General features: G+C 37.6%; 1 protein-coding gene and 1 long non-coding RNA gene across 3 annotated transcripts in view; one reads left to right on the forward strand and one right to left on the reverse strand.

The window, feature by feature from the left end:
* Positions 1 to 24,151, forward strand: part of LOC147840649 (uncharacterized) — a 32,205-nt gene that overhangs the window by 7,453 nt on the left and 601 nt on the right. Inside the window, exons 4-5 of one of the 2 annotated variants that reach the window (XR_015509485.1) lie at positions 449 to 593; positions 16,569 to 16,998. This is a non-coding gene — a long non-coding RNA (uncharacterized LOC147840649). The remainder of the gene's footprint in view (positions 1 to 448; positions 594 to 16,568; positions 16,999 to 24,151) is intronic. The other variant, XR_015509486.1, reaches the window with a different exon arrangement.
* si:ch211-198e20.10 lies at positions 42 to 13,663 on the reverse strand. Its single transcript, XM_087284216.1, has 7 exons — positions 12,264 to 13,663; positions 2,294 to 4,042; positions 1,556 to 1,650; positions 1,392 to 1,442; positions 929 to 1,304; positions 651 to 824; positions 42 to 546 (listed from the first exon to the last, which is right to left on the reverse strand). Exons 2-7 carry the CDS (start codon positions 3,183 to 3,185, stop codon positions 419 to 421), a joined length of 1,716 nt encoding a protein of 571 aa, XP_087140342.1. The 5' UTR covers positions 3,186 to 4,042; positions 12,264 to 13,663; the 3' UTR covers positions 42 to 418.

Consider the following 24,151-nt stretch of genomic DNA (forward strand, 5'->3'; position numbering starts at 1 on the left):
ATAGGAGTGCATTAAGTTAATATTGAAGGAAATGAAAACACTTTATATGTGAAAAGTATTCATTTTTATTCATTACATACAGAACAAGCATTTATTTACAATCTCCAAAAATAAACAAAAAATCTTCTTCTCTTCATCCAGATACAAACGCCGGCCCCCTTCAGCTCCTCCTCTTTATCAACCACAAACACCGGCCCCAAACAGCTCCTCCTTTCCACGCAACCACAAACACCAGCCCTATTCAGCTTTTTCTCTTCGTAAAGCCACAAACTGCCCCATGTTTGTGGCTTGACGGAGTTTCTGGCTAAATAGAAAAGAGGAGCTTAGTGTTAGTGGCTGGATGAAGAGGAGGAGTTCGGTGTTAGTGGATCGATGAAGAGGAGAAGTTTGGTGTTGACGGCTGGATGTTCTGATCTTCTTAATCTTTTCGTCTGTTGTTTGGCTTCAGGATGAAGACCTGGAACCATCTCTGGTGAAGGATCTCGTCAAGTAGAGGCCGCTTGTCTGGCTTAGTCTGCAGACACGAGCAGATCAGATCTACGGCTTCTGTGAAGAAAGAAGGGGGAGATGTCAGGTTATTAGAAAACTTTACGGTTGGTGTAAATGATCACATGTTTTAAGATCCTGTTTCATCATCCACATGCTCTCACCTTTGGATAGGTCTTCAGGCTGCCAGGTTCTTTTGACAATCTTGTGGAGCTCCATATGAGGGTAGTGTCCACACAGCATCCTGAACAACAGTTTGCCTAAAGAGTACACGATTGCAGGCTTGGCGTGGAACCTTCCCTTCTGATAGAACTCCGGGGGAATACAAGCTATTGAGCCTGGAAGAAAGAGAAAGATTTAGTCCCAATGCAGTTAGCTTTTTCGCTAAATATCCATATCAACAAAATAACTTCACATAAATTGTGGCCATTATCATACATACCCCAAAATTTTGTATAGCCAGAGTCCTTAATGAGGCTTCCCGTGCCAAAGTCCATCAGTTTGACCTGCAAGGTGTGGGGGTTGATGAGCAGGCTCTCCAGCTTGATGTTATTGTAGACTCCCCTTTCGCAGCATGCGTTGGCAGCAGTGATCACCTGGTGCATCACCACTCGTGCTTTCGCTTCGCTGATTTTGTTCCCACAAGAGGATACAAACTGGTCCAGGCTCACAGCTGATTTGGGATGCTCCAGCACCAGTATGTATCGGTCTGGTGCCTCATACCAGTCCAGCAGCTGTATAACTTGAGGAACCTTCGGACCTCTGCTCATCATAATCATCAAACCGACCTCTCGTGGAACAGTCTTGTCAGATGGTTCCTGCAGGAGAGATAATAGACGTATTAGTGAGATGTGATTGAACTGAAGTGTAGACTATTTTTAACAATGTTGCGAGTGTGTACTTACAATCGTGATCCTTTCCATTGATTTGCTCTTCTTCACGCATTTGATATCCACCTGTTGACCAAGAGAAAGCAAAAGTTAATACACACGATCCAGCCATGCGGCATTCGTCAAATTTACATTTCAAGGGAAAAGCCCAAAATCTTTTTGTTATGTCTGAAACAAACCATTCGGCAATCCGACAGACGAATTCCATCATAGATGACTCCTGTTGATCCCTGACCAATCAAGTGATGGATTTTATAGTCCTGGGAGATTCTACCTGTAAATAAAACAAAGAAACAAACAATGAAGTACATTTATAGCATAAACCATCAAAAATCTGAGCAAAGATTGCTTTAGAATAGCTCTATTTTAACAAACTATTATTATTGAAGGTGCCTTATAATGGACTGATTCAATCAGATCAGTTGTTCTCTGATATCTATATTATAGGTATATTATGGCATAGGTATGTTTAAAAATATGCTCATTTATTATTACGTCCTGACACATAACTATATAGGAACTTTCTGCTGTATGGATAGCAGATGTTCAGTGGTTTAAATAATCTCAAACACTTAACATCAGTACTTGCTGATATATAAACCTGGTCAGATTCACAAAAAAATCTTGATCAGCTAAACAATGATTACGATTCAAAATGCTTTTAGTGCAATTCTCAAAAACACTTTAGAAATATTTTCTTTAAGAAACATTTTTTTTTCATGAATACAGTTAAGTTATTGTATAGAGCTATTCATAATAACATATTCTGTAATATGATATTTTTATAATATGTTCACTCAGAACTTAAGTAACTTTCATTATCATATACAGTGGAGTAAAAAGCTCAATATTTTGTTTGGGATTGTTATATAACTTCCAGTGAAGTACTTCAGGATAAAAACACCTGATAAACTGACCTGTATTTCCTTCCCAGTTAAATGTGGTTTCCTGTTCTGTTTTCCAAAAATCCGATGAGGAAGATGTGCTGTCCTCGGACACGCTGGAGTCCTCGCTGGAAGCGTTTTCCTCATCGTTGTGGTGTTCAGCGGTCAGCGAAGACTCACAAGGGTGCCTACTGTGCACTGAAGCGCGGTCAGATTCGCTGATCCCCGCGGTACCAAGCGAAGACGCACAAGAGTGCCAACTTAACACTGATGCGCGGTCAGATTCACTGATAACCGGGGTGCCAAGCGAAGACGCACACGAGTGCCAGCTGTGCACTGAAGCGCGGTCGGATTCGCTGTTTCCCGCAGTGGTAAGAGAAGATACAGAAAAGTCCCAGCATTCAGTGTTGTCGTGCCGTTCAGTTTCTGTTGACGGGGTCTTCACAGGGGTCTGGATAGACACGCGCCTGTTAACCCGCTCATCATGAACTGTCCTCGGCGACACACACGCAGCTTCACCGTCAGGGGATCTCTGAGGCTGTGGGCTGCTCAGCTGGCCCTGTGGGGCTCTGGTTCTAGTTCTCTTGAATTTCCGAGAAAACCATTTCCAGAGCCTCTTAAGTTTCTTCTCTCTTGTCTGTGGTGCTGGGCTTGGTGAAACACCAGCTCCAGTGTGAATGTGGGAGATGAACGTAGCGTTGCTCGGTCCGGCTTCGTCATCAGAACATCTCCGGTGCTCGAGGTCGCCCTCGGATGTGCACTGGTTCTGCTGGGCTTTCCCGGATTTCCGAGAGGCCCAGTTACAGAACTGTTTTACTCTCTTTCTAACTCGTCCCATTGTTCTATGTTTCTTTCCAAACTCGAGAGAATTGTTATCAACGGCGAACTGAATATTTGTTATATCACGATCAACTGAAAACTCCATAAATCAGACGTAAAACGCAGATCTATAGTGATTCGGTACAACTCGCTCGAGATGTTGCAAGAAAATGAGCCGGTATGCCGTCTACATCATTATAAGAACTACGATGGAATGTCTGACGTCATGGCTCATTTGCATACAGCAGCGCAAGGCAGCGCCATTCAAAAGAAAACAGATGTTTTCTACCGAAAATGTAAATCTTAGCTGTGTTTAAACACATTTCTTCTTCAGATCTACTTTAAATTGCATTACCTAATGCAGGATAACATTTTAAATGATAACTTGTTGCAATAAAAACATTATCACATTTATTATGACTTGATTCACTCATCAAAGTCTCTATTTTCAACTGTATGTAAATTTAAACAAAATCTGACTTTTACATTTACATTTAACATTTAATTTCACTTAGCTTTTAATATAAAAAAAAGCAAAGGTTACATTAAATTTGAATTGACAATCTCGAAACCATCCTATTCATTCTCCCTCTCTTCTCAGATGGGATGGCGGGCCAAATCAAAGTTTACCATGGGCCAACTTTGGCCGTGGTTTGGACATCTCTGAACAATTGTTATTGTGGCTGACGTCAATAAATATTCTTAATAATAGGAATTAATCCGCCATATCTTTGAACTGTGCAGAGCTGTAGCTGCTTTACTGGGCTTACAACGCTACTGTATTTCAATACTACTCATTATGGTGGTATTTTTTACAGCAATATTTTTTCTGAGGTGGTACTTGATGAAAAAAGTTTGAGAACCACTGGCCTACTTCATTAGCAGCCAAAATTGTAAAGCAAAAAGAAAATACTATTGCTATTTTAAAACCCTTTTACTAATGTTGTTATTGCTCTTTATGGACTTATGTAACGAAGTTATAATTTTCATTGTGAATCCTCCTGAATTATGCAGCAGTTATGTGTTTTATAGAGTAAGGGCGCCCTCATGTGGTTTGTTTGGGTACCGCAGACATACAAGTTAGGCAGGAAGTGACCTAGCGCAGCAGATGCTGTGAGACAGCCATGCTGTGGGTAGGTGTTTTTCATGCTCCGTCATAGTTTATTAATATTAGCTTAAGAAAGTAGCGATTTCAAACATTTAGTTTATAATTTGGTTATATTATCATTAAGCATTAAGTTTGACTTGTGACATGTAGTTTTTATGGCTTTTTATAAATGTCTACTGGATTATGCTCTTTAGCAAGGCCATGCGGTTGATTTGATTTTCTATTTCATTTAGATGTTGTATGTCTGCAGCAAGCAATCCACTAATAAGGGCTGTACTGTTTATTATTTCAGGTATGTCAATGTTTATTTGTTAATTGTGAATGTTACGTTTTATGTTAAATGTTCATATGATTATCAGTTAATATATGGATATTAATGATGTAATAGGCAGCAGATGCTGTGAGACAGCCATGCTGTGGATGTTGTATGTCTGCAGCAAGCAATCCACTAATAAGGGCTTTACTGTTTATTATTTCAGTATATCAGTAAAAAGGAGTAATCAAATACTGTGTCCGGGCCTTCATTAAAGAGCATTGCACACAACGCAGAGGAAGAAGAGTTGAAGGACCGAAGACGTTACATTGGTGCCGTGACTCGTCAGATCACCTGATCAACTTGATGAAGATCGCCGAGAGGTTGCTGCTTTAGTCCCTGTCTGACATAATTTGATTTATGAACATTTGGATGCATCTTTTTGCAATTTAAGACTTTCTAAAAAAATCAAAAAAAAAAAAAAACAAGGGAAATTTGCAACAATTTTGTTTTATTTTGTATCTACTATTGTTCTTTTTTTTTGCGAACTGACATTGTTTCATTAACTTTAAAATAATGGGTGAGAAATTTGTAGATCGTTTCAATATTAGTTCTCCTATTAGCCCTTTTATTCCACGTGGGAGGGGTGTCATTACTAACAGTGCTTGCAAAGATGGACCTACTATCAATAGGATGGGCCTTTCCCATGTGACATCTGATTATGTTCAAGGTGTGGGTCGTGGGCTTTTCGTTCATGATCCGACTGCGCAGCACAGTGTTGGAAATACGTCTACGACACACAATACCAGTTGTGACAGACAAATTTTAGATTGTCTAACTGATATGTTTGGGCGACTGGGTGAACAAATTAGTGATGCTGTCGCTGCCAAAATAATAGAGAACAGTACAATGTCTGTGAATCGAGAGTCTCATGTCAACAGAGGGGTAAATTCTGACAGCTTTACCAAGCAAGATGTTTCCCGTGTAACAGTTCATGTCACTTCTGATAGAGACCCTGTGATTTTTAGAGGAGACGGAAGTGATAAATTCCCGGTGCATGAATGGATTGAAATGACCAAAACACTTTTATTCAAGCAGAAGTGTGCTGTTGAAAATCAGGCGGATGAAATAATGTCACGCTTAATGGGCAGAGCGGGAGATATTGTGCGGATTAGTTTAAGGAGCGACACATCTCTTAACGTGAAGAGTGACCCTGAAATAATTTACTCTATCCTGCTGAAATATTTTAGTATTGCACCATCTTGCCTCCCTTTGGCAGACTTTTATTCAACTCTGCCTAAGGTGGGTGAGTCTGCAGTGGATTACTGGATCAGAGTCAATAAAGCGGCAGATTTAGCAGATGAAGGCTTGCGTAGACAGGGTCGTGTTATGGATGATATCAGTGCAGAGGTGGCTCGAATGTTTGTAAAATACTGCCCTGATCCAGTATTATCTGATTTTTTTAAGCACAAGCCGATCAGTGAATGGACTGCAAAAGAAGTTCAGGGGAGATTGGATGAGTATCAGAGAGAGCAGCGCTCGTCTCTGACATCTGCCAGCTCTCTTGACATGAGAAATGTTGATGTGTTACCATGTGACAATCTTTTGCCGATGTCTCGCTCGCAGGAAACGAATGCTAGTTTTGCGCACTACACGAGTTCCCCTCCTGTGTCTGATGGTGTGCAAGACCGGGTGCACAGTACTTGCTGTCCAGAAAGAGCAGTTCGACAGTCACATGACCAGGGGGGAAATTCGAATGAACATATCCTGAATCGTATGATGGGTATGCTGGAACAGGTGGTGGAAAGAGTGCACCAGAGTAGCAACGTCCAACCTGAAAGGAATTTAATTCCCAGGTACAGAGGTAGGGTAAGGGGCTGTGGAGTTTGCGGTAATACTTCGCATTCCACTAAGTCTCACTGCCTGAGAGACAGGTTGTGTTTTAGCTGCTTTTCACCTGGCCATGCACAGTCAGCCTGTCCGCAGTCTCAGTCGGGAAACTGACCAACCTGTATATGGAGGGAGGTTGTGCAGGTTTAGATAGTAACTCCCAAAATGTCGTAGATGTTGCAAATGCTGAAAAAATTTTCATGTCTGCCAAAGAGTCTTGTTGTAGTGAGAATGTAGTGTTTCAGAACACCAATGCTATCTGCAGCAGTGACAGTTTGTTCTACACTTCAGTCATGGTGGATGATAAGGTAGCCTTGAATGGTATGCTTGACAGTGGTTCTATGGCGTGTACCATGAATGAAAGTGCAGAGCAAAAACTGTTGGAAGCTGGTATAATCAATGATCAAAATGGAGATAGCCCAGATGTGCTATTAATAGGTTGTGGTGGTAGCCAGGTAAAACCTAAACGTACTGTGACAGTTCAACTTGAGATTTATGGATGTAAAATGCTGGTACCTACCCTGGTTGTCAGTGGGCAGCACGACGAATTCATCGTTGGTACGAATGTCATTAAGCACATTATACGGTGTTCTAAGCAATGTGACTTGTTTTGGAGGACAGTTTCAACACCTCTTTGTTGTAATGATCCTATGGCTGAGACTTACCTTTCTATGCTTGCAGGCTTGAATCGTTGGATGGGTGACGAAATTCCTGACAAAATAGGAACTGTGAGATGTAATTCAGCAGTTTGTTTAGAGCCTGGCCGTGAGTACCTTGTATGGGGAAGACTGCCTAAGCATGTAGTGGTGTCGCCGGGTAGTGCTGTTGTGACTGAGCCCACAAGTTCTCGTTCTGCACCTAGGGGCATTCTGGTAGCCAGACTTGTCACACATCTATGGGGAGACAGGTGGGTTCCATTGAAGTTAATCAATACATGGAATAAACCTGTTATGCTAAAGCGTAATGCCAAGATAGCTGATTTGTTTCCAGGTGTTGCACTGGAGGATTTGGATGATGGAGCACTATATTCACAGATTCAGAAAACTCAGCCAGTGGATAGTGTCTCCTTAGGTTCGAGCTGTATTGGAGAGAAACTGAAATCTGTTGGTCTGGAAGGGCTTGACCTAGATTCCTGTGATGTGTCTGATTCCTGTAGGAAGAAGTTGGCTGAGATGGTCATACAGTACAATGATGTGTTTTCACGCCATCATTTAGATTGTGGTAATGCTACTGAATTTGTTCACAGGATCCATCTTTCAGACACAAAACCTTTCCGTCTTCCATATCGGCGCGTTGCACCCAGCGAATATCAAGTGTTGCGTCGCGTGTTGACTGAAATGGAGGAGAAGGAGATTATTCGCAAGTCGACCAGTGAGTTTGCATCTCCTTTAGTCCTCGTCTGGAAAAAGAATGGGGATTTACGTGTCTGTACAGACTTTCGATGGCTAAACAAGAGAACACTGAAAGATGCTCATCCACTTCCCCACCAGGCCGATTGTTTAGCTGCATTAGGGGGGAATTCATTGTTTAGTACAATGGACCTGACCTCTGGCTTTTACAACATGCCGTTGCATGAGGATGACCGAAAGTACTCTGCCTTTACAACACCTATGGGTTTATATGAGTACAATCGGCTTCCTCAAGGCCTTTGTAACAGCCCAGGAAGTTTTATGCGCATGATGACAAGCATTTTCGGTGACCAAAACTTCTTGAGTTTGTTATGTTATTTGGATGATTTGATAGTGTTTGGGCCTGATGAAATTACAGCACTGGATCGTCTTGAGATGGTTTTCAGCCGATTGAGGAAACATAACTTAAAACTTGCTCCCAAGAAATGTAACTTCTTAAGGAAATCTGTGCAGTTTTTAGGGCATGTTGTTGATGAGTTTGGAGTGTCCACAGATCCAAGTAAGGTGGACAGTATTTCCAAAATGACCGGATTGGACTTAATGGAGGCTGATGGAGTTACACCGTCCCAGAAGCGCATAAGGTCGTTTCTTGGGATGGTCAACTATTATCAGCATTTCATACCCAATTACTCCTCTGTGGCCAAGCCGCTTTTTGATCTTTTAAAGGGTCAAAAACAGAAGATCAAGCGGGGTCGTGCAAATAAACGAGTCTGTGTACCACGGAAGTTGAGTGTGACTGATTGGACATCTGAAGTACAGTTGGCATTTGAACATCTTAAGTTGGCCATGGTACAGGCGGTTGTCTTGGCTCATCCTGACTTCAGCCGCCCTTTTGTTCTTTCGACTGATGCTTCTTCAGACGGCATTGGGGCCGTTCTCTCCCAGGTCCAGCCAGGAGAATCTAGAGCTAGACCTATAGCGTTTGCTAGTAAGTCACTTTCCCCATCTCAGCGAAATTACCCAGCACATCGCTTAGAGTTTTTAGCATTAAAGTGGGCAGTCTGCGAGAAATTCAGTCATTGGCTTAAGGGTCATGTTTTCACGGTATGGACTGATAACAACCCGCTCACACATATTCTATCCAAGCCCAAGCTTGATTGTTGTGAGCAGCGTTGGGTCGCCAAACTTGCAGCATACAATTTCGACATCAAATACATACCGGGCTCACAGAATGTCGTGGCTGATGCTTTGAGTAGAGTTCCATTTGCGAGATCTAATATTGGTTCTAGACTTTTAAGCGAATCGTATGACAGCCTTTTAAATGAGGTGCAAGGACTCTCTGCTGGTTTGGTTCAGGATGCTTTTAGGTGGTCTTGTGGATCTGAAGGGAAGCCAAACACTCCTTGTGGTGGTCTTGTGCATGTTAATTCTAATAGTGTTGCTGGAACATGCCTGGATAAGGAGGAGGTTGTGGCTGTGCTTGACTCACAAGAGGCATGGGATGAAGGTGCGAGACTTCGTGCTTTGTCAATCCTAGAGCATCTTCCTCAGATAGTTTCTGAGCCAGAGAGTCAACTAATTTACTCAGAGCGTGATTTACGTGAGAAACAGCTCTCAGATAGTGTACTGTCGAGGGTAATTTTTTATGTGGAGCGTCATCGCAAACCATCCAGACGAGAGAGAGCTAAGGAATCTGTTGGGGTGGTCAGATACCTTAAGCATTGGGAGAAATTTGTTATGAAGGACGGCATCCTCTACAGAATCTCCCATGATCAGCTGTCTAAGGGTAAGCGTTTTCAATATGTGGTCCCACAGTCGCTTCAGTTAGAGGTGTTGAGAGGCATTCATGATCAGGCAGGCCATCAGGGGCAGTCCAGAACTTTGGGACTTGCGAGACGTCGTTTTTTTTGGCTGAGTCTGGATAGAGATGTTAGAGAGCATGTACGTCATTGTCAAAGGTGTGTAGTCAGCAAAACTCCTGAGCCTGAGGGCCGAGCCCCCTTAGAGAGTATCGTGACCAGCAGACCACAACAATTGGTGTGCATTGACTTTTGGTCTGCTGAAGATCATAATAACAGATCTGTCGATGTCCTAGTGATTACTGATCACTTTACTAGGTTGGCTCAAGCCTATCAGTGTAATGATCAGTCTGCTAGACAGGTGGCACGTGTCTTGTGGGATAAATACTTTTGTATTTTTGGATTTCCTGAGCGCATACATAGCGATCAAGGTGCTTGTTTCGAGGGCCAGCTGATTAGTGAGCTTCTACGGGTGTCTGGGGTGCAAAAATCGCGCACAACTCCTTACCATCCTATGGGAAACGGGAGTGTTGAGCGGTTTAACAGAACTCTAGGTGGTATGATTCGTGCTTTAGCCCCTGAAGCGAAACGTAATTGGCCGAGACAGTTGCAGTCTTTGACTTTTCTGTATAACTGTACTGTTCATGAGACTACGGGTTATGCACCGTTTTATCTTATGTTCGGTAGAGTTCCTCGCCTTCCAGTAGACCTAATTTTCCGCTCTGTTTTGGAAGATCACACAGTCACTTGCTATGACAAATACATAGGTTCTCTTTTGAAAGATCTGGAAGTGGCCTTGTCCATAGCTCAGGCTCACGCTAAAAAGGAACAGCACAGACATACAGTTCTCTATAATAGGAGAGTCAAGGGTCAAGACATTGAAATTGGTGATCGTGTGCTGTTAGCGAACAAGGCTGCAAGAGGGAAGAGGAAGTTAGCTGACAAGTGGGCATCTACTATTTTTCTTGTAGTAGATAAGAATGTCGATACTCACATTTTTAAGATAAGGGATGTGAATACCGATCAAGTGAAAGTGGTGCATCGTAACTTGTTGCTACCTGTGAACTTTTTGCCACTAGACAAAGCAGAAGATGAAGGATCTGATAGTGTTCCTTCCTTGGTTGTAGCTGACTCATGTGAGGATGCTGATAATTCCTTGACAGGCGTAATTGTTGACCGTCGAGATCCTGAGTTGTATGTCAGAGATAAGATTGCACAGTCATCTGAGATTTCAGTGTCTACAGGCAATAATGATGGTTTGTCTCTTTACGGCAATGTTTCATCTGCTTCTGCAGACAGTCATGGTCGTACATCTGACTGGGTTTCAGGTCTACCCAAGAGTTGTTCGCAGTTGGGATCAACTGTCTCCTTGATCAGTTTATCAGTAAGTCAAGAAAATGACTGCTCTGACAAATTGAGTACTATCGGAACTACTGATTTTGCAGCTGCAAGTCCTGCTCATTCCGTCATTTCAATTCCTTTGTCTGATGTTTCCAATGATGATGATGGGTTGTCTGTTTCAGACTCCAGAACGTTTATCGTCCCTCGGTCTCGTTTTGGACGTATACTGAAACCTGTGAATAGACTTTTGTGTACCATGTCTGGACAAAATGTTGTGTCAATGCAGAATGGAAGAGTTTTGACTGTTTGAACATCTGTTTTCTTTTTCTAGATTATGGATAAGACAATACATGTTGTTCTCAGGGGTTTTTATTTATTGTACTTTATATAGTTTTTCTTTTCTCTTTTTTGCTTCCAATTGTAATTTTTTTTTTATGACATACCTGGATATGGTCCAGTTGTTTTTGTTTTGATTTGTGTTTACTTATATATATACCGTGATATGGAATTGTGAGATGTATGTAGGCATCTTACTGCCAGTTGTTGGTTTGAGAGATTGGCGCTCCTCTCATTCCACTTCATCTTTGTCAGATAACCTTGTGTTTGGCATACCTGTTTATGGTATCTCTGTATCGGTACAGTGTATAGAAGAGTACTGTTGTTTTTTTTTTCTGGTTCACAACTTTCGCTGCCATCATTCAGCAGAATTCAGTGGGGGTGAATGTAACGAAGTTATAATTTTCATTGTGAATCCTCCTGAATTATGCAGCAGTTATGTGTTTTATAGAGTAAGGGCGCCCTCATGTGGTTTGTTTGGGTACCGCAGACATACAAGTTAGGCAGGAAGTGACCTAGCGCAGCAGATGCTGTGAGACAGCCATGCTGTGGGTAGGTGTTTTTCATGCTCCGTCATAGTTTATTAATATTAGCTTAAGAAAGTAGCGATTTCAAACATTTAGTTTATAATTTGGTTATATTATCATTAAGCATTAAGTTTGACTTGTGACATGTAGTTTTTATGGCTTTTTATAAATGTCTACTGGATTATGCTCTTTAGCAAGGCCATGCGGTTGATTTGATTTTCTATTTCATTTAGATGTTGTATGTCTGCAGCAAGCAATCCACTAATAAGGGCTGTACTGTTTATTATTTCAGGTATGTCAATGTTTATTTGTTAATTGTGAATGTTACGTTTTATGTTAAATGTTCATATGATTATCAGTTAATATATGGATATTAATGATGTAATAGGCAGCAGATGCTGTGAGACAGCCATGCTGTGGATGTTGTATGTCTGCAGCAAGCAATCCACTAATAAGGGCTTTACTGTTTATTATTTCAGTATATCAGTAAAAAGGAGTAATCAAATACTGTGTCCGGGCCTTCATTAAAGAGCATTGCACACAACGCAGAGGAAGAAGAGTTGAAGGACCGAAGACGTTACACTTAATTATTACCTATGACCCTTGCTTGTGAATATAAAAACAAATGTAAAATGTATGTGCAATGTATTCATTTATTAAAGAATTATTGCACTCTTAATTGAAATAGTCAATGATTAGAGAAAAAACACGAATCTATTTGTGTATTGTTACAGTTTGAAAGCACAAGTGTGCTATAAAAACAACCATGCACAGTCTTATAAACCATTTCCATATAAAACTACATTGTTGCACAGGTTCACATCTACATTGTACCGTCAAAACAGAAAAGCCACCGCCAATTCACAGACTTTACTCAGAGCTAGTATTTCAATTACTTCCTTTCATTAAATAGAGTATTTTAATATCTCAGTGATGACTAAACTGATGATTTTGCTCACAGAACAAGATTATGAAGCCATCTACAGAGTTCTTCCTCTATTTTAACTAGATATAGTCTAGCTACATACAATAAGACAATATGGAAAAGAGAGACTGACTGAGAATGTGATCTGCCTTCATTTCTGTATTGGTTTGAAGTGTATTTTAGGAAATTCCCTCATTTGCTCAAAGCCTTTATAACTGATTATTATACATTATTATATTACACATAGTATATTTTGTATAAATATAGCACAAAAGGGTAATTACAAAATTGCATAAGCACAAAATAAGTTTCTGTGTTGCACAGAAACACCCAAAAATTAATTGTATTTGTCCAAATTAAGGTTTGTTTAAAGCCAAAAATCATTAGAATAAGTAAAGATTGGGTCCCAGGAGGACATTTTCTACTGTAAATATGTCAAAACTTATTTGTTTGATTAGGAATGTGTGTTCTAATCTCATTTGGACAACTTTAAAGGTGGTTTTCTCAATATTTAGTTTTGTTTTTGTTTGTTTTTTACACCCTCAGATTCCAGATTGTCATATATCAAGGCTAAATGTTATCCTATGCTAACAACCGTACATCAGTGGAAAACCTTTTTTTTTTCAGGCTCATCTTTCAAAATTTGACCCTCATCACAGTTTTGGGGGGATTTTCCTGCTTACTGTCCTGATACTGATTGTCTTTGCATGTCATTCATGTATGACTGTAATAAAAGCTGACAGTAGTTTGCAGCATACTGTGGTGTATGGTTTTAGATGACAGGATTAATTACATGCAGCATTAATATTACACACACAGCTGTGTTTAAAGTTCAGATGGCTCTGATGTTGAATGCTGCTGGTCAGTTCAGGTCTTTGTCCAGTAGAGGTCAGTCTGTCGTGTTCATCAGAGCCAATTATTAATGTAGATGGAAATTTGTAAACTTGACAGTTCGTATTCACAAAATGAGGGGAAACACAAATATGATTTAACTTCTAAATGTGAAAACTGCTCCTGCATTTTAGCATCTGTATTGATTAATCTACATATTGTATTAACAAAAAATAAATAATAATATCAAAGAAATTGTATTATATTATATTGAGTGTCTTAAATAAGTAATTTCAAACAAAAGATGTTTTCATATACTCCACAAGAGCAAATAATAACATTCATTAAAATAACACACTCCTAAATCTTCGCCTGGTTGATTCAAAAGTGTTTCAAAATTGATTCAAAAAGCGGTTTTGTTGTACTGCGCCTTTAAGGCTAGTCCTCCCCGCCCACCGTTTCTGCGTGCCTTAATCTCCTCCCTCGGCTGCGTCAGACAACAGACAGACCTAAAGAAGGACGATCTCACATAGCGTTTGTTAGAGATACTACAGTAAGAACTTTACCAATGAGTATTTGATGCATTTGTTGTGGACTTGCAACGATGAGTCACACACAATGTCATTACGCACAGTTCACGCACACACACAGATACACACACATACACAGCACAGACACACACACAAGGGCGTAGGTTTGCGCTTGACATTGGTGGGGACTGGGGACGAGTCACCCCCGCCAAGAATGAATATTGTTTATATATATATATATATATATATATATATATATATATATATATATATATATATATATATATATATATATTGCTATTTATTATTTAACTGCTATTAAAATGTATTATTAAGTAATCCTCTCTTCTTACAATTTATTAAGTTAAATTAAATAGTTATGCGTGTAGCCAAGGGGGGTCAGGTGGTTTGAAAGACCAAACTACTGTGCGTGGACTGAGTGATTTTACTTTTATAGTGACAAATACGTTCTTTTCATTGCCTTTAAAGTGAAATAACTGGACATAAATATACAAGGCTGGGAAAAATGCTCACTTTACATGGCATTCAGAGGTTTTGGCATCTGTACTGTACTTTATTTCTTTATTCTAATTTAAAGTCCTAATTTCTAGTTCAAAGTATTTTTATTATTTATAAAACTGTAATAAAACTTATAGTTTAAATGTGTAAATAAAGCAATTTGACAAAATGGCAGGAAATAGTTTTGGTACATTAAAAAGTGTAGTTGTAATAACTATCCAACAAGATTATCCAGCAAAAATTAGTTCTTAATATGTCACTAAAATGTCATATTTAAACCTCGATTAAACAGAAAATCAGGCGAATAACTGCAAAAAGGTTCAGTTTTTCAAAAAACAAAAATAACCCCTTTCAATAAGCTGGCTACAGGCCTGAAAGTGTATGTTAAATTAATGTTTATTAACTGATAAAGAGAGAGTTTAATAAAGACTTTCGTTCATTTTTCGTACAAATTAAACATGTCTCATAGTATTATTAAAAGATGGAGCACAAGCTTTAGTTTTTTTGACAAATTGTTTCAACCAAAATTGGATATGTTACTGTAAGAGATTAGGAGAACTGGCACCAGGGGCGCAACTGCACATTTAATGATGAGTATGCGGCTTCAACTTTTGCGCGCCCCCCTTCAATCCAACAATATTTTATAACAAGCAAGTGATAAAATGTGGAAAATATTTCCATCAATAAATTAAAGATATTTTTTAATAAAGATATCAATATGCTTCAAAAAAACAGTTTCACAGTTCTGAACACAACTGAAATAGTATGAAGTAGTAAAAGATATAATTACATTAAGCATGTTAAGTCGCAAAGAAATGCATCTCATACCACCCCAAATTTCTTCTCAATTTATTTTTCCCTCACTAAATGATTATATCATCTTGACTAGCCTTGCTTTTGGACTTTTTGTACTACATTTGTCAAAACAAAATGATAGACATGGGAGTCCTAAAGTTACCAAAAGGCCTGAAGAATCAATATGATACATAATAAATTCATAAAAACATGTATATGGTATGAAAAATGGGGGTGGGGGGGGGGGTGGAATGATTTTTAATTTAATAAAATACAATATTATACGCGTATAAAATGCTAAATAATATATATATATATATGTGTGTGTGTGTGTGTGTGTGTGTGTGTGTGTGTGTGTGTGTGTGTGTGTGTGTGTGTGTGTGTGTGTGTGTGTGTGTGTGTATATGGATATATATATTATTTGAAACTTTTAATATGAATAATTTCAAACATAGTGTATAAATATATACACCCCCTTTTTGCGCCACTGTACACAACACGTTAACGTTAATTACAGACATTGCTCTTGCTCTTGCTCTTGCGGTTGTCAGTTCTACTGTAGCCATATTTATTTTCTATAAAACAAAATATTATATAAAACACAAGCCTGCCTTATTGATTTCAACTTAAAAATATTAAACATTGATTTGGAGTTGTTCTTAAAGGGACAGTTCACCCCCAAATCAAATTGTACTATTTACTCAGGCACATGTGGTTTAAAACTTTTGTTAGTTTCTTTCTTCTGTTGAACACTAAATGCCATATTAAGAAAAAAGCTGAAACCTGTAACCATTTATTTCAATAGTAGGAAAAACAAATACTATGGAAGTCAATGGTTACAGGTTTCCAGCTTTCTTTAAAATATTTTCTTTACAGAAGATAGAAAGAAAAACTGGTTTGGAATAAAGGAAGGGAGAGTAAATTACGGCAGATTTTTCAGTTTTGTGTGAAAGAAAACCTGTTTTTTGTCTTCTGCTGTTATTTACTCACTGTTAATGATATTTAGAATCATTGTTGGAAACAAACCGGTGCCTGGCCAAAGTGACATTTTACATATAAATGTGCAATTTACCACATAGCATTCTCACAGTATGGAAAGTATTAATTCCTATAGTGTTACTATGCTAATAAATATGTGAACATCCACATTCTGTCATTGTAAAATTACATTTGTGATCCAACAGGAATAGTGTTTTTGAAAATGACACAGTATTATGGTAAAATTTGAATATGTATTTGATATAGGCTTAATATTGACATTGCCGTTTAATATTTCTAACATACAGGGCCATTGGAAAACAACACAGCTACAATGAAGATGGGAATCCTTGAAACAGTTAGCATCAGGAGCATGATGAAGTTTAAGAGCCCTGTCAACTGTGCTGAATGTCTGCTGTCCTGGAAGAGGAGATGGTGCTCGACAATAGGACGCTTTATCAGTGCATCGTTTGTGCTTTTGGATTATAGTATCTACTCAACCTGGAATACAATGACTAAATAGGTTTACATGGTAAATATTTGAAAACAGATGCAGCTTTATGTGCTTGAAGTTCCTCTTGAAGATTTTTTTTTTACTTTTCTTGAAACTTTTGTGAGTTTTTTTTCTGTTCTGGAATCATCTGTGTCAACTGGGTAAAGTAACCCATTGTTTAGATTTGATAGTGCTTTTGACAATTTTAATATTCATTTATTAATTTTCCTTCAGCTTAGTCCCCTGTTTATCAGGGGGAGCCACAGCGGAATTTTGGCTGGAGATTTCCGCTCTCATTCACTTCCTTTGATTTTTAGACGTTAAAAACTGTTTGTTTTGATGCTTGATGTTGCAAACTGATATTTTCTTAATATATTATTCTGCTTTGTCTATAGAGTCATAAACACACTAGTTTGTAGAGCAAGTAGTTTGTCTGTTTTCCGCTGTTTAATATTCCTAGTCATTTCTCCCATAGGGCACTGAATCAGATGTTCGAAAACAAATCGGAAAAACTTCCGCCTTAAAGAATGAGGTCAATATTAGGAGAAATAAAATGCTAGAATCTATACAGTATACTTTGTTGAAATGTGTAATGTATTTGTTATTCTAAAGTACTTTTACAATAGTGTCTCTTTAATAAAAATAAATAAATAAATGTGGTAGTGTTTAGTGTATTATGATGTTGTTTATTCTATTATTCATTTTCTTTTGGGACAACGAGGAATAAACAATTCAGTAATGTTGCTTTAGCATTGTTTACCAATATACAATTAACCAATATACATTTTTAAATTAGGTGAAACCAAAAAAGCTTGTTGCACACAATCTAAAACATTCAATTGGGCCAATAACATGATTGGGCAGACTTGATGGTTTTTTTTATTGGTTCAACACATTATTTCTCATTGAGCCAATGTTGACAGGCTGTTGCCACAGTTGAATTTAGATGTGACCAGTCACTAGAAAATGTAGTTTGGGGAGTAAATTATATTTAAATTTATTTAAATAAATATTATATTGATTCATTTTTTACAGCGTATAAATTTTTTTAATTTATATTTATAACTTAATTGAAAATATTATTCTATCAAAAAATTGAATAAATTATTTAAACATTTGTTTTATTTATTGTTTTTTATCATTATAATTTTTATTATTATTATGGCTTATTTTATTATAGTTTTATTATAGTTTTAATAGTGCAATTAGTGGTGGATTGTTTTGAAAATCAGGTTAAAAGGGTAATAATATTTCCAGAATTGTTACTTTTATTTATTAATTATAACTTGATAAAAAATCAACATAATAGAGGAAAAGAAAAGAATTGCAGCCTCTTTTATGTGTTATAAATAACAAATTTATTAATTGATTTATTTATTTAGAATGGTTGCTTCCACGAATCCTGCGACTTCCACATCTTCAGGTGATTCTGATGTAAATCTGCCGTCCAGAATCAGCTGGTTTGTCTTAGTCGGGCATCTCTGCTGAGACCAGTCCACTATGGGTGACCCTACCGGTATCTGTGAAGTACCAGTGGCGAAGCTCTCAGCATCACTGATGCACACAAGCCCTCACAGCACGTCAAGCTGCAAACCACGTGAGGGACCCTAACCTAACCTACCCTAACCTAACAGACACTGCAAACCACTAAACGCATCGAAACTCTCAGAAGAGTCCAGCGAGCGACCAGCAACACGAGAACAACCGCTCAGAAAACCTCGACAACCGTGCAGAAAACCACCTGAAACATCCTGAAGACCACCGAGCAAACCAAGAACTTCAAGTCAACAACACCAAGAATCAATAAAAACAACCAGTTGATGAAACAAAACATGCAAAAGGAAACTTACTGTGAACTTGCTCTACAACTATGTACACTATATACATACGCAGGCCTGCAGTGTGGTTTGGGACACTGTGAAGACTCAGCGTCTGGCCCTCTTTCTGCTGGGCTTCTCAGGCAGTGGCTCTCCACTGATGTCCACATGGACTCGAGGAGCCATGCTGTCTGGTCTGGATCCACATCTGCGTTCTGTAATGAGGATTCGTCCATCAGCCTGCACCGTCTCCTCCATCACAGGACACCTGATTGCCTCCCACAGCCGCTGCTTGATCTCCAGGCCCAGCTGAAGGCTGTAGGGACGACTCTTGATCATGGGCTCGACCACAGAGCGGTAGATGTCCTGGTAGGCCTGAACGCTGTAGCCATGGATAGAGAGTGGCTCCTCCTGCTGTCCCACGTCCACTGAAGGCACTGAGGATGCTGGACGGATTTGGGGAAGGACAGCTGCGTTCTTCAGGTGATGCTCCTTCAGACCTGGGGAAGAGATACAGCTGTAAGTATGATCCAACCTGATCACAGCTGCAGGATCCTGAACAGACGGGACACCCTCCAGCAGGAAGTCCTTCAGGTGTGCTGGAAGACTCCTGATTCGTCTGAGGCGCCGCTGCTCCATGAATATCAACTTTCCAAATCAGACAATCTGATGAAACTTGTCAAAGTGAAGAGTTGAAAGAGCTCAAGTGATCAGATTCAGAGAGATGTGTTGATTTCAGTGTAAACTCAGGTTGCCGTGGTGACAGAATATTGGAGTCATTTAAATGTAAACAACACTTGATCAGCAGAAAGTCAATCAGAGCAGTAGAGGAGTTCTTCTCTATTGCTTCTCTATTACACATTGTGTCATTTTTACATTATAAATAAGTAAATAAAGTGTGAACTAAACAAAATGTGTAATACAGAAACATTAACACTTTCAGTTAAATTTGATTAAAATCAGTTGGGGTAAGCAGATATCCTGATAATTATTATTATAATTTTTATCATAACCAGGTCTAGATCCCAAAACAATAATAAAAACGAAAACATACATAAAATTTTGTCTTTTATTTATTTATTTATTTTCATAATCAATTTTTATCAAATTTTGTTGCTATCAAACTTTATTTAACCAAATTTCAAATACGTTTTTTTAATCTGATCATACTTTTGCATTAATTATTTAAATATTAGATTATATAAATCAAAATTACAGAGTAAATAAAATGATTGTGGACACTGACAATTAAATATTGACTCAACAAATGACTTCACAATAATAAGCCCCAAACGAAAAAAAATCCACATTATTAATTTTAGCTGTTGGTCTGAAGTAAAAATGAAAAATATTCATTCACCAAACAGAAAACTGCGTTGGCAATTTATCAAAGAGCAGTGAAAATTGTGTTTGTGTTTGGCGAACAAACCTTGCAGCAAAAGCGCGTGTACGCATGCGCGTGAGAGTCGTTTGTTGTGATAAGGTTTAAATTTCAGCGCTGCAATCGTAGAGCTCCTCCGAAACATCATATTCAGGCGATTTTCCTTCATCAAAGTTATGGTGAGTAGTGAATTCTGTATGTATTCAATCGTTTTTAAGTTTAGCCAAATCAAGTCTCAGTAATTCCTGACATAAAACGAAAAGCATGGGTATTACGTTAGCCTGCCGCTGCGTCATAATGTTGTACACCAGTGGTTCTCAAACCTTTTTCAACAAAAGTACCACCTTAGAAAAAATTGTCTCTCCAAGTAGGCCTAATTAAGCTGTGCACAGTTTAAAAACGAGGCAGATTAATTCCTATCATTAAGAATATGTATTATTGTCAGTCACTTTAAATATTTTAAAAACTCTGAACATTAACTGTGCTTGCAGATAAAAAAAAAACTTGTTTTAATTGAAATATGCTTTTAAAAGTTCAATAAAAAATTGGATTGTTCTTAAAAAGTAAAAAGAAAACTGCTGTACTTAAATCTAAAGTATTCATAGTAGCCTATTCATCAAAAGCTGGAAATGTTGCTTGAACCACATAAATATTGGCTATATGTCATATTCATACACAATCTGACAAATCTTGATTTCTGACAAATATATGTTAAATGTACTTATCATACAGGCACAGCCCAATGAAAATCAAGGAATTTTAAGCACTTTTTCCAGCACCTATTTGTTTTTTATTTTCAAGAATAACATGCTATGTATTGAAGACCTGAAATGTATTCTCAGCAGCCCATAAAACATTGCATAGTAATTGATACAAACAAAAAGCATTCATAATAATAATAATAATAATAATAATATTTATTAATCATATATTAATAATATAATAATCCTGCACTAAATGCTTGTGAAATCTTTATTGTACTCAAGTAAAAATACTATTGCACTGCTAAAATAACATAAATTTTAGTAAATAATACTAATATTAGGTAAAAGTACAAAGTTCTCTTTAATTCAAAGTAATTTTTCCAATTAAAATTAAATTTTTTAACCCAGCGGTTTGGTTTGTCCATGTTTGACCCAACATTGTGTTCATTTTTCCCATTAAATTAAAATGAAAAATTTTAACCAAGCAGTTTGTTTTGTCTGTATTTGACCACATGTTGGGTTAGTTTTTCCAATTAAATTTAAATGATACGTTTTAACTAAGTGGTTTGGTTGGTCCATATTTGATCAAATGTTGGGCTAATTTTCCAGTTGAATTTAAATGGCACTTTTTAACCCATTTTAAAAAGTATACTAGTTGGTTACTTTTGAAAAAAAAAATCTGATTTTCATTATGAAATCACTTTTTTTAAGTGTAAACCTGATTGAATGGTTTAATTGCTTAAATCTTAAAGCTACATGTAAAGGAATTTGCACTAACAAAGGAAGTATGGTCGATTTTTCCTTTCATGACAATTAATCTTTTTCAATAGCACTAGTAAAACTACCACATAATCTTTAAGGCCATAGAGACACTTTTTTTTGCCCATTTTTAAACAATATTTTCAAGCTTTGAAAGGATTAATTAAAGTATATGATGAAAAGATTTAAATTTGGCCTTTTATTTACATATTTTACACTATTTTTCTTTACAATATGGCAATTTTGTTTTTTAAAAAGCTGTACATCACATGGAGATTTTATTTTACACTTGATCTTAAACTAAAATACAAACTTTACAAAAAATACAAGTACACTGTCAGTAAAAAAAAAAAAATTAAACAAATGACTTCATTTTACTTGAGGTATTTGAAATATGACAACAATACACTTATCAAAGCAGTGCTTTAAGAGCCTTATTGTTAATTTGGACAAATTAACAATAAGTAACAACGGATTGCTTTGACCTGTAATGCTTTAAGTCAGCTAATACAGCTAAATGTGTAAATCACACAAATACCTCATCCAGAAACATTTCCAGCATAATTCTTTTGTCGTATAGAAATAAAAAAGTTCCACCTTTGCTAAAAGTAAGTTTTACGTCACAATACAGTCAAATGAGAAGACCATTGTCACCGATCATGCATCAATCTATTTCTAAATACTTGATAACTTTGAATACTTTTGACTAAATTTAGTAAAGGAGCAAAGATAAATAATGTCTACTTTAATAGTGAACAGATCGCGATTGTGTTCAATCTGAGCACACAGACGATCATGAGAGCACTTGCAGTTTATTTTAAAAAAGCCTATTTAAGAGCTCGCATATCTGTTTTAGTGATTTGCGTACATTAATGCGCTCTCCTGTTAAAATAAAGCACTCGCCACATTTGCAGAAATTAGTTATTGCGCAATTCCTCCATTCCCGCGCCGCCATTCATACTGTGTTTAGAGGAGTGACAGGTCAGAGGCGAGTCGACTCGCTGTGGGAGAGCGAAACATGTATGTGTAGATCATCAAATAGGCAGGAAAAATGTCCACGGTATAATTACTCTGCTAGACATCTTTATAGTGAAAACATCCGAGAAGCATTATTCCAACAAAACATTTGTAATTAAGTTGTTTTTTTCTGTCTCTGCAGCTCAGAATGCCTTTGTCCCGCCCTTACGTTTCACGCAAAACTTGACAAGGTCGACTGTGATTGGCCACTTTTCATGTCAGTCAAATCACGCATCAGACTCAATTCTTAAGCTTCGGAGACTGATTTTTAACAGTTTATGACACATTGCACTAAAATAAACACTATAAGCACAGCGCTGTGATCGTACGCTTCACAAAACAGTCAATGCTGATCACATCGATGTTATAATACACATCAAAGGATTAAAAGTGTTAATTGTTTATTTCATTATTTGGCGATTCCTCCGCGTACCACAGTTTGAGAACCACTGTTGTATACAACACGTTAACGTTAATTACAGACATTGCTCTGGCTAGTTATATGTTACCGGTTGTCAGTTCTACTGTAGCCATATTTATTTTCTATAAAACAAAATATTATGTAAAACACAAGCCTGCCTTATTGATTTCAACTTGAAAGTATTAAACATTGATTTGGAGTTGTTCTTAAAGGGACAGTTCACCCCCAAATCAAATTGTACTATTTACTCAGGCACATGTGTTTTCAAACTTTTGTAAGTTTCTTTCTTCTGTTGAACACTAAATGCCATATTAAGAAAAAAGCTGAAACCTGAAACCATTTATTTCAATAGTAGGAAAAACAAATACTATGGAAGTCAATGGTTACAGGTTTCCAGCTTTCTTTAAAATATTTTCTTTACAGAAGATAGAAAGAAAAACTGGTTTGGAATAAAGGAAGGGAGAGTAAATTACGGCAGAATTTTCAGTTTTGTGTGAAAGAAAACCTGTTTTTTGTCTTCTGCTGTTATTTACTCACTGTTAATGATATTTAGAATCATTGTTGGAAACAAACCGGTGCCTGGCCAAAGTGACATTTTACATATAAATGTGCAATTTACCACATAGCATTTTCACAGTATGGAAAGTATTAATTGCTATAGTGTTACTATGCTAATAAATATGTGAACATCCACATTCTGTCATTGTAAAATTACATTTGTGATCCAACAGGAATAGTGTTTTTGAAAATGACACAGTATTATGGTGACATTTGAATATGTATTTGATATAGGCTTAATATTGACATTGCCGTTTTATATTTCTAACATACAGGGCCATTGGAAAACCACACAGCTACAATGAAGATGGGAATCCTTGAAACAGTTAGCATCAGGAGCATGATGAAGTTTAAGAGCCCTGTCAACTGTGCTGAATGTCTGCTGTCCTGGAAGAGGAGATGGTGCTCGACAATAGGACGCTTTATCAGTGCATCGTTTGTGCTTTTGGATTATAGTATCTACTCAACCTGGAATACAATGACTAAATAGGTTTACATGGTAAATATTTGAAAACAGATGCAGCTTTATGTGCTTGAAGTTCCTCTTGAAGATTTTTTTTTACTTTTCTTGAAACTTTTATAAGTTTTTTTTTTGTTCTGGAATCATCTGTGTCAACTGGGTAAAGTAACCCATTGTTTAGATTTGATGGTGCTTTTGACAATTTTAATATTCATTAATTAATTTTCCTTCTGCTTAGTCCCCTGTTTATGAGGGGGAGCCACAGCGGAATGAACCGTTCA

Source organism: Danio rerio, chromosome 15, assembly GCF_052040795.2.
Source record: "Danio rerio strain M-AB ecotype USA chromosome 15, GRCz13ab, whole genome shotgun sequence".
Lineage (NCBI taxonomy): Eukaryota > Metazoa > Chordata > Actinopteri > Cypriniformes > Danionidae > Danio > Danio rerio.

What these genes read in the sequence shown, in the direction of transcription:
- si:ch211-198e20.10 (XM_087284216.1), bottom strand. Translation starts at nt 3,185, where the DNA reads ATGGAGTTTTCAGTTGATCGTGATATAACAAATATTCAGTTCGCCGTT. An exon ending in TAACTGGGAAGGAAATACAG is followed by an intron (nt 1,651 to 2,293) that starts GTCAGTTTATCA and finishes TTTTATTTACAG; the next exon opens with GTAGAATCTCCCAGGACTAT. An exon ending in GTCTGTCGGATTGCCGAATG is followed by an intron (nt 1,443 to 1,555) that starts GTTTGTTTCAGA and finishes CTTGGTCAACAG; the next exon opens with GTGGATATCAAATGCGTGAA.